At 42.8% G+C, this 11,489-nt stretch overlaps 1 protein-coding gene across 1 annotated transcript; it reads left to right on the top strand.

Annotated features, from left to right (window-relative positions):
* The first annotated feature begins 6,812 nt into the window (after window positions 1-6,812).
* On the top strand, window positions 6,813-8,964 carry A4GNT (alpha-1,4-N-acetylglucosaminyltransferase). The gene is made up of 2 exons (XM_035133752.3): window positions 6,813-7,234; window positions 8,196-8,964. Exons 1-2 carry the CDS (start codon window positions 6,824-6,826, stop codon window positions 8,817-8,819), a joined length of 1,035 nt encoding a protein of 344 aa, XP_034989643.2. The 5' UTR covers window positions 6,813-6,823; the 3' UTR covers window positions 8,820-8,964.
* Window positions 8,965-11,489: the final 2,525 nt, after the last annotated feature.

Here is an 11,489-nt window from a genome sequence, read left to right as displayed (position 1 = left end):
TAAACAGCATTGGGTTCTGAGAAGCCAGTAAACTTCAGATTCTGACAGGCAGCACACATGATCCAGCAACTTCTATCAGATTTCATCCGTAAGTCATGTCACCAAGATCTGCTCTGGCTCTAGCCCCGATCCACCCCATTCATCTTGGCTCTGCTCCTAAAATGTACCCCTCAGTGGTGTGCGGTGATATTTTTAAATAGAGGAACAGTTAGGGCCAGAGGCACCAGCTTGCGAAGGTGATGGAGGCAGGCAGGGGAGTAGGAAGGGAGGGGCGATGGGAGTGCTCCGCCCCGGGCAGCGCGATCCTGAGGGTGCCATTGTGGCTGGCTTGCCCCGCCCCACAGGCAGCAGTCCCTGCCCCCAAAACGTGTGCCACGCCCCTACAGGCAGTGCACCATGCCCCCAGAACCCACGCCAGCCCCGCCCGTGCCTGCTTTCCACCTGCTTTCCGCATGAAGCTCCGCCACTGGGGGCAGGCTGTCAACGTTGCATGTGTGAGCATTGCACCTCCCTCCCTAAGCTGGACAGAAGCTTCCTTGGCTTTGGGAAGGAGTTGCCCCCATACTTTAACACTCTAATTTACCAGGGGACATTTTGGGAACTAGCCTAGTCCCACTAGTTCACTGACCACACACCACTGGTACCTTCTCACTGCTGTGAACTTTCCCCCAAAATATGCTTTAAAATAGATCTTTGTGGATATCAGGGTGGAAGAATGTGGGATATGCACGCTGAATTATCAGGATGTGAGAGGCTGCTCACTCCAAGAAAACCACCACTACCTATTCTAGCACAGGGTTGCCTCATACCTGCCTTCCTTCTTACCACCAGTTCAGGGAGTGGCACTACAGGTCACCTTTTCAGCCTGAGTTTTGCTCCTGCAGAAGAAGAGAAATAAGTACCGTAAGATGGAGACAAAACTAGAGTGAATTGGCTCTGTCTCTCATTGGCTCTGGCTTCACCTACTGTTGTTCTATCTGCCCTGTGAGTTCTAAGGAACAATAACAAGCACTATGTACAAATACAAAAAGAGAGAATGAGGATGAAGGGAGAAATGGAAGTGGGAGCTGCCTGTCTCCTGAACATGCACAGTCCATAAGGCAAAATTTGGTTACAGGTCTCACTTCTTAGAAGGCTAGGCACCAATTCTTACTGTTATGTTTGCCATATAATGCTTGTAAATAACATAACCATTATACGCTAAGTGTGCTTGCTTGGTTATTTAATTGGTTATCAAAGCAAAGATAAGATTTAATGGAAAGAGCTTTGTTGCAATAAGAATGGATTAACTGTGAATGGAAGAAGTCTTATCACATGGCAAGCTTGTGGGCTGGTAATGATGTCTCAACAGGCCACGTAAATTGCTATCTGAGTCTCTCTTACAGGAAGATGAGGGTTGTATCAGGCCACATTTGGCTTGCTTCACACCACAACAAGCTTGCCATTATTTGATATAATTAATTCTGTGTCCAAAAAAAAATCCCCCCACCTTTTTGTTAAGTGTTCTCCAAATACTAATGAGGAAAGAAATTGCTTTTGAAAATCACCAAAGCAATTAAGGCAGTGACTTGCCTAATATCACCCAAGGAGTTCATGCCTGACAACGAGGGATTGAAACTAGGCCTCTCATTCCAGCAATCTAAGTAGGGAAACCCACAAGATCATTGATACACTCTAGCCCCCTTCATAAGTTATGCCCCCAGAATCCATGTGTGTTGCACATAGACGTCCACAGTGAATATGTTTCAGAAGAATGGGTCGTCCACTCCATGAATCTTGCTAGTAGATCATCCCTGTGACCAGCAACTATCCAGCAGTTTAACTTTAGTGCAAAAGATGGTCTATAAGAAAGCTGCATAGATCATGGTGAGATCTCTTCACATGGAGGCACCCGGTGGAAACATTCCAAGAGGCATGCCACAGATACCTAGTGCAGTTGGGTTATGTCCCCCCTCCCAATGAAACATTTTCCTCTCATTCCCCCACCCATTGACAGCATCCAGGGAAAGAAATGGCAAGTTGAGTATATAACATATCCTTTTCTGAGAACCACAGCATCATCCTCCAAGGAGGCTGGGAAAGGAGTTGCATTCAAGAATCTCTCCTTTACAATGCGTTCAGCAGAGGATTGGTGGTGAGGAGATAACATGTGTACACAGGAGTGGAGGAAGGGGGGTGCGGTGGGTGCGTTCCGCCCTGGGTGTCACCACTGAGGAGGGTGACAAAATGCCAGGCTGCACTCACCATGGGGCCTGCAGCGCACCTGAGCCACACGTCTCTCCTGGGAGAGACGCGATGGGCCCACATCTGTTGAAAGAGATGAAAACATTTCTGCTTTTGTCACAGCATGCTCAGACCTTTATGCACCCTCTTGAAATGGCCACATTCATTATCAGAGAATAATGCATTGCCCTGAGACTCAAACCACTCAACAGAAACACCATATTTCTCTCTCTAATTTTTTTTAGAAAATCTTACATGATGGGTAATCAAAATCCATCTTTTTCCATTTTTAATAAATATAAACCAAAGTAAACCAAACCATAGGGTGGCTGAGTGGGAGGAGGCAGGGAGACTCCGGAGGCCCTGTGGTGCACCCCACCCCTATGGGCAGCTCACCCCACCCTTGCCCCGCCCCTATGGGCAGTGCACCCTGCCCCTGGGCATGCCACCCCAGGCGCCTGAGCAGCTTCCTCCGTCGCTGTGTGTACACTGGGTTGGATCCGCGCTAAGGCTGCAATCCTAACCCCACTTACCTGGAAATTAGACCCATTGGATTCAATAGGACCTGAGTAAATATTGTTAGATTACACTGTAAAGTGCACAAGTCCCATTGAAATTAATATAGAGTTATGAATAACTTAAGTCCCATTGATTTTAGTGGTAACAAAACACCACTTGCTTAGTCTGGATTCAACCTACTGATTCACCCACTCCAGAACACTGATGAAAATGAGCTATCTGTTATATGTTAATCTTGCAGATTGTGTTGTTCCAGCTGAGCCTTTATGCTATTCCCAGTACATTGCTACTTTATTATCACTCCAAAGTGTTTGTCTGCTGCTTTCTGCTGGCAAGCTCTTATTACTACACTGTACATGTTTTGGCGGTTTTGTTTCTTCCCTACCTGTAGCATTTGTTTCCTCTGCCTATCTCAGGGCAAGTAATGTGCAAATATCACCTCTAGGGTTGCTGCGTTAGAAGTTAGAAACAGTGGTGCATGTCCTGGATATGAAAGGTTCTCCTGCAACTTCTTCACCATATATGTGGACCCAAATCTAACCATTGCTTGCTAAAGAATCTTCTGCTTTTCCATGTTTTGCTGGTAAGTTCTCATTTATTTTGAAATGCATCATATGGGAATTAAACAACAAAAACAGTGAGAAATATAGATTGGAAGATTAATTACTTTGGTTTATATTTATTAAAAATGGAAAAAGATGGATTTTGATTACCCATCATGTAAGATTTTCTAAAAAAAATTAGAGAGAGAAATATGGTGTTTCTGTTGAGTGGTTTGAGTCTCAGGGCAATGCATTATTCTCTGATAATGAATGTGGCCATTTCAAGAGGGTGCATAAAGGTCTGAGCATGCTGTGACAAAAGCAGAAATGTTTTCATCTCTTTCAACAGAAAATGGAAGGAAGGAACCATTTTATTTTCTTAAATAATACTTGTAGGAATAAACAAATATATAAATAGCAACATCCTATTTATGCTTACAGAGAAGTCCCACTGAGTTCATTGAGACTCACTCCCAATGAGAAAGTGTGCATCAGATTGCAGCTTTAGTGTAATACATTGAAGTTGCATAAAAAGACAGTATAATCAAAGACGTGAAATATGCCTACCACAAAGGGGTGTTAAGCACTACAAGGTCTATAGTTAATATGTGCCATATTCCAAGAAGAAGGCGTTCAGCTTTTGGAGCTATAGGCTATAAGCTAGTGCAACAGTACACATTTGGGTATGCAACCTTGGGACTGGTGATCAGCTTCCCAATAAATTAGCGTCGTGCTGAAAATTTATTGCATCTTATCAACCATTCTTCATTTATTAATGAGAAAAGAAATTGCATCCAAAAATGATCAAAGAGGTTGGGGTGGTGAATCAGTTATATTCTCATGGTTTCTTCCATGTTTACTTCACTTCCAAGGTGGTCAAAGGTTGTTTGTGTGTGTCCTTTTTTTCATTCTATAATCTCAACAGTGGTCTGCACTCTGCAGGCTTCCCATGCTTCAGTTAAACCCTGGGGGAAAACATCCTGTGCAGTGGTGTACTGTAGTGGTCCAGTGTCACAGGGGGTTGGAGACCTGTCACTGTTTCTGCAATAGGGTCCTTATTCTAGATCCTAGATCTGCCCGATCAGCACCAAAGAGAAGCTTTTCAGCCACAGTCTGATCCAAAGCTAAGCATTCGGAAACACTGAAAACACAAAGTGATTTACGAATCCACAAAATACCACACAGTTTGGCAATCATTTAAAAACCATACCTACAGAAGAAATACAACAGGACAAGATTTCAAAATGTTCTCCATCAACAATAACTATAATAATAATAATGAACTCTACAAAACAGGTCAAAAGTCTTACAACAGTACATTCCAAGGGAATGACCAAAAGTCTGGGCAAACATGAATGCCTTAGCCAGGCACCTAAAAGCTGGCATCAATGGCTCCAATCATGTTTTGCTGAAGACAACATTCCACACTCCCTAAAAGAGAGCAAAAGAAGCACATGCAAATATGCACTGGAAGAAAATGATAATTTATCTTACTTCTCTTTAGCATCCTGATTTTGAGTATAGCAGAGTAGTGAATATTCACTGAAAAGGGATTAATCTGCAAAATTACCCTGACACACCTTTTGAACAGGCCTTTCCTTCCCCAAAATGATGCTTTAATGACAATCAGATGCTTCCGAGAATATTAAATTATTCATGCTGTTTAGAGTCTACAGCCTTCTTCCTACTGCTCATCACTTGAAACGACTCCAGTGCTGTTGGCTGAAACATTGCAGCTGAAAGTTTCTGCTATGATAGGCAAAGCCGAGAAGGAGTGGATAACATTTATTAAGCAGCCAGCACTGAGATGAGCATCTTGGCTGAAGAGAGCCTTGCGAACTCTCCACTCAGCCACTTGTCTTGCAATGATAAAAAGATCTTCTCCGCAGAAGGAGCAGTGCTTAATCAGTTCCAACTCCTTTGACGGCAAAAATGATCTTCTGGATGCAAAAGATGGATGCTGTGGGAAAGACAGAACAGCCGTTCCTTGTCCTTTGCAAACTAGAGGGTGTTCCAAGGTACCAACATTGAGAGGATGATACCTTTTGGTTATTATTATTTTTTAATCAGTCAGACATGTTTGGAGAGATTGCAACTGAATTCAATAAAGTCTCCAGTTTCTGAGGAACTGAGGCTGAAGACATGGAGCAACACCCAAGATGCTAACCTATACGAACCCCAGCTGCTACCTTTCCTGAAGTCTCCTACACAGACACAGATGGCCTAAAGTACTGCAGGGCATCTGTTGAAGACATTGGGTTTAAGATGATCTATGACTCATTGAGGGCATTCTCAAAATAGCCGCACAAGCAAGCTGGCTGACACAATCTCAGCACATCAGAGTCTGGGAAGAAGGGATGTTCATCTTCTCCTGAAAACAGTATTGCCCTCCCAGAATTGGAGAGGTGGCATTTTGTTTTTCTTTCTAACTTTGAACAATTAATAATTTTATTCATCTGCCATCCATCTCTGATATTGCTACAGCAGAGACCTGACATGGGCTTCCTATTCGCCTCATTCCGGCATCCATATTATGACAGAGACACTAATCATCAATAGGGAAGGTAGAGCTCCCATAAATAATTTTATCCCATCAGCATCCTGTCTGCAACGGAAGAGAAAGCCTGGTGCTTGGGAAGGGAATCAATTCAGACTTTGGTTCATTTTCTGAATGCAGCCCCACTGGGAACACTGAATTCAGCAGTAGCAATGGAGTCTATTCAGTAACAGGAGGGTTCTTTAAGTGGCCCAGGAAAAGAATCCCCTTAGGCGGGCAAGGGAATCTAGGAAATGGTGGTAAGAGGACATCTATATTTATTTTTTTGAATTTTACCATGAATAATGCTGCTGCATCCTGGAGTGTCTGCTAATTATCTCCCTAGAATTTGCAGGTCTTTCCAGGATTTTTGCTGGATTTCAGATCTTTTACCATGGTTTGCATGTATAGTGAGTAGCTTTGCTTTGCACCCTTAGAAATTGGATGGGATGGGATGGGAAAGGAAAGGAAACGAACCCCCCCCCCCAATGCAGTCTGCAATCTTATACACATTTACTTGGGAGTAAGCTCCACTGAAAATAATGAGACTTATATAGGATTGTATTGTCAACCAGGGTTGATGAAGCTGGGGGGCCTTCAGATGTTGCTGGATTAAAACATCCATCATTCCTGGCCATTGGCTACTTTTGACTGAGGCTGATGAGAGTCCAACAACATTTGGAGGGCCATAGCTTTCACACTCCTGCTTGAACCATTCATTTTAATCATATATTTTTTCAGGAGACCGAAAGAATTCATTCATACTGTCAATAAGGCTCCTCATCCCACATCTCCATTGCAACCCTACATAATCTGTTAATAGGGCACAACCTTCTGCTAAGAAGGATGGCGATCACCTATTGTTAAGGTTTTGAAAAGCAAGAGTGCAACAAGTGTGTGTGTGTGTGTGTGTGTGTGTGTGTGTGTGTGTGAAGAAGAGTAAAGGTATGACTAATATTTATTATTATTTTTATTAAGATCAAAAGTTGGAGGATCAGTCAACATGCTGAAGGACAGCCAGATGTACCTTTGTATCTTCTTTTTGTTTGCATTTGGGATATTGTATGAGTTCTCCCTAGAACCTGGTTGCATCTTTTCCTGCAAACCTGTTGCTAAACAACTCATGATGCCCCAAGATGTCCTCTCCCAGGGGAGAAGTATCATCTTTCTGGAGACAACTGACCGTCTACAGCCTCCACCACTGGTTTTATGCTCTGTGGAATCTGCTGCTAGAATCTATTCAGACAGACCCATCATTTTTTTTATGCAAGGGCTGGACAATAGCACAATGACAGATTTCAAGTTGGCTTCCCCTTCACTGTCTTTCTTATCAGCTATGAAGAATGTTTTCCTTTTCCCCCTGGAGATAGACATTTTGTTCCAGGACACACCTCTATTCCTGTGGCACCATCAGGTGAGAGAGAAAGAAGTATCGTTTTCTGGTGGGATGCATTAATTGCAAAGTTAGTTGCAAAATAATTTTGGTGACCAATTTCCCTTTTTTAAAAATGCAAACTGTTCACTGGTGACTTTATCAGTGCAAAGGAAAAGAAATTGTTAGCTGCCTTTTCCTACCAAGACACTGAAATGCCATTGTATGCTTAGATTTAGTGATGTTTGGTGAAGATGCAACTTCAAAGCATGTTTTATTATATCCTTTGGTTCATTTTACCGTATACAATACAGTATTAGTAATCACCATGCATGGCAATCAGCCCAGATAGTAAGGAGAATTCAGAAGAGAGAGTCAATATGATGAAAAAGAACACACCATCATATATTACACTTGCACTGGGCTTCAAAGTTTCAAATTCACAATTTCTGTTTTCCAGAGATTCTGAATAAACTGGCTACAGTATTCCTATTCAGCATGTTAAAAATTGATATTTTCCTTTTACACTAAATATATGCCCACACAGCTCAGTGTTGTTTACTCTGACTGGCAGGGTCTCAGGCAGAAGTTTTGCACATCACCTACCTGATCATTTTAACTGGAGATAGTGGGAATTAATCCTGGGGTTTTCCACAGGCAAAACATGATGTCTGTGGTCTACCACTGGGCTCTGCTCCCACTCACAAGTTAAGTGGCCTCTGTAGGAGCTGGGATACTGATTGACGCAGTGAACCCGCTGATACGTTCAGGCCCTACACAAAAGTATGCCTGCGTAGAGGTGAGATCTTTTCTAGTGGGAAGTCACATCCAGAATTAGAACCTCAGATCACATACATGTGACACCCGGGCTGCTCCACAGGGCTAAGCATTCCTGAATTTCCAGTAGTGGACATATTGCAGGCATTGAAAGGAAGAAGGAAGGAGTATTTTCTCAGGAGCTAGGGGCTGTCCCTTGATTCTGTGCCCATGTTTAACTCTGCAGGTGAATGCAACACAGGAGAAGAACTGGGTCTATATTATCTCTGATGCAATCAGGCTTGCAATGGTGTGGAAATACGGTGGGATTTATATGGACACCGATGTCATTTCCATCCGACCCATCCCAGTGGTCAACTTCTTGGCAGCCCAGTCTTCCCAGTTCTCCAGCAACGGGATCCTTGGTTTCCAGCGCCATCACTGGTTCCTCTGGGACTGCATGGTAGATTTTGTTCAGCACTACAATGGAGCCATCTGGGGAAATCAGGGCCCTCACTTAATCACAAGGATGCTAAGGAGGCTGTGCAACCTCACCGATTTCAATAATGTGGAGGATCAGACCTGTCACAACATTTCCTTCTTGCACCCCCAGCGCTTCTATCCCATCCCCTACAAACTGTGGCATAAGTACTACGAAGTGTGGGATTCAAAGCCAGACTTCAATGAGTCCTATGCTTTGCACCTGTGGAACTTCATGAACAAGAAAGAGAAGAGAAATGTGACCATTGGGAGCAATGCCCTAGTGGAAAACCTGTTCGGAACACATTGCCCTACTACTTACCAGACTCTTATTCAAGCTGCACAAGGAAGCAAACAGATGTCTCAAAATAAAACTAGCCCATTGTGGTAAAGCAAAAGGGGGATATTTTACCATGTGCAACACTAATCCTATTAGGCGTATAATTTAGGAACCCCGGACTGCCAAGCGGATCACATTCCACTGCAAGATGATTTTTAATATTCCCAGGGGGGATGGAAATCAGAGAATTGTAGACTTGGGAAGGTCCCCGAGGGTCATCTAGTCCAATGAAAGCATCTCAAAGAATTTCATTTAAGCACCCCTGACATATGGCCACCTAACCTCTGCTTAAAAACCTCCAAAGAAGTAGTGTTCGCCACTCTCTGAGGGAGTCCATTCCACTGTTGAACCGTTCTTACCATCAACAAGTTCTTTTTGAAGTTGAGTCAGAATCTTCTTTCTTGTAACTTGAATCCATTGGTTTGAATTCTACCCTTCAGAGCAGGTGGGGTGGGGGACTTCCTCCATCTTCCATGTCATAGGCCTTAAGATGTTTGAAGAAGGCTATCATATTTCAGTCTCAGTCTCCTCTTATCCAAGCAAAACATACCCAACTCCTTCATCCATTCCTCATAAGGAGAGGCTGACACTGCAGTCGTGTTACTGAAAAATTGCCAGAGATCAGGTCTTTTAAAAGATGGGAAGATAACTTTAGAGAGATTAGAATGTCGTGGTTTGGCAGCAATACCACCTGGAGGAATCTCCATAATAGCTGAATAAATAATAAAATAAATGCCTATAGATTGAATCATCATTTGCTACATAATTCTATCTTTTGCTACTGCCACTGAAGTCAGACAGATTTTTGTTAAAAAACAATGTTTACAGCCCTGTTGATACACTTCATGCTAAAATGCTATGTGTTTGTCGTGGTGATGGATACTATGTTGTGCATCTGTTTGCATCTGTTTTTCATTACGCTGTGGTTGATATAATAAATAAAGCTCTAACAAATAAAGAAGACTGATTTCCAGTGCAATCCTGCACATATCTAATTTAGAAGTAAGCCCTGTTGAATTCAATGGAGCTTATGTCCAAATAATACAGGATTTCAACCTTCGGTATCTATGCAGAAATATTGGGTCTTGACATAATGAATGATGGTCTTTGTCCTGCTATTCTTATAGATATAGTTCTTCATTTGACCCTCCTTTTTAATAGATAAGCTACGGTCAACTTTCTAGTATGGTGTAACTTATTTATATACCATATTTATATGACATTTTGATTGCATGCAGAAATAGGTGTCTGCTAACTTCTGAACTTAACAACATATACTATCCTCTTCAACCTTCCTAGTAACTTTTTTTGGGGGGGGGGCTTTCCTTGCTTTGACAGGCACTCAATACACCATTTATTAAGGGGCACTGAAAGGACAAGGACAAAGACATTTTGCTTTGTCCATAAGATTCATGGAGAATCATGAAACCCTGTGCTGGCCTCATTTAAGGACAAGGATGGGGAGGTGGATAAGCCATTGCTTGTCAGGCGTATGATTCTGCTTAAGCTACTGCAAAACAGGTTGCTATTTAAGCTGCTGCATCTTGAGACAATTTATAGTAATTGAGCAGACTAGAATGCCCCAAATCCTTCAAGGATCAGATGCAAAGTTCTGTTTGGTTTTGCAAACTGCAGTTTGGGCAAGGGTAAATGACACGGTCAAAGGAACCGAGCAAAAGAAACCCAAATAGAATGTATTACGTATGCAAGTAAGTTGGTTGATGTCATGTCACCAAAACTCTTATTGAAAGAGAACTTACACCATGATCCAATACATATAGTATATTCCAAGGTCAGTCCCACAGCTGAGATCAATGGGGCTTACTCCCAGAGATAGAACTGCAGCTGTATGCACATCTTAGTGAAAATAACAGAAAATGCTTTACTTAAGAGGAAACTGACTTGCAAAAATGTATATATTAGGGAAATGCGGGTGGCGCTGTGGGTTAAACCACTGAGCCTAGGGCTTGCCGAAAGGGAAGGTGAGCTCCGATTGCTTGGTCCCAGCTCCTGCCAACCTAGCAGTTCGAAAGCACGTCAAAGTGCAAGTAGATAAATACCTGGCAGGAAGGTAAACGGTGTTTCCGTGTGCTGCTCTGGTTTCGCCAGAAGCAGCATAGTCATGCTGGCCACATGACCCGGAAGATGTATATTGGCTCCCTCGGCCAATAAAGCAAGATGAGCGCTGCAACCCCAGAATCGTCCACGACTGTACCTAATGGTCCCTTAGTGAAAATAACTTAGAAAATGCTTTACATTAGAGGAAACGAGCTTGCAAAAATGTATATATTAGGCAAAATCACATGGAAAAGTGTGTCTTATCGGGAGAAATCCATACCCAAATGCTGATCAATTTTCCTTGAGGACTTTTAATAATAATAATAATTGCAAACTGATGTGGAAAAGTGGCAAACTGAACTGAAGACTGGAAAAACGAGTAACTAAGAGAAACCCATGTTGACAGATTTGCCCGTCCTTAATTGCAACCGTGAGCCCAGCCTCCTCACCTGCAGCTACATGTTCGGGTACAATTATAGCCACGGGGAGGCAGCTTTGTTATCAAACATACAGCAGCTTAATAACCCCCTGAGCATCGATGCTCTAATGCACTTTTATTACCTGATCCTCCCTCTTTCCGCGTTAGCAAAGCCAATCAAGAAGGGAAAGGGTAATCAGGTAGGGTGTTATTAGAAGTTACTACAGCAACGGCTTGGCTTTGGG

This window comes from Zootoca vivipara, chromosome 5 (genome assembly GCF_965207765.1).
Source record: "Zootoca vivipara chromosome 5, rZooViv2.hap1.1, whole genome shotgun sequence".
Taxonomy (NCBI): Eukaryota; Metazoa; Chordata; class Lepidosauria; order Squamata; family Lacertidae; genus Zootoca; species Zootoca vivipara.
This window is presented reverse-complemented; position numbering and strand designations above follow the sequence as displayed.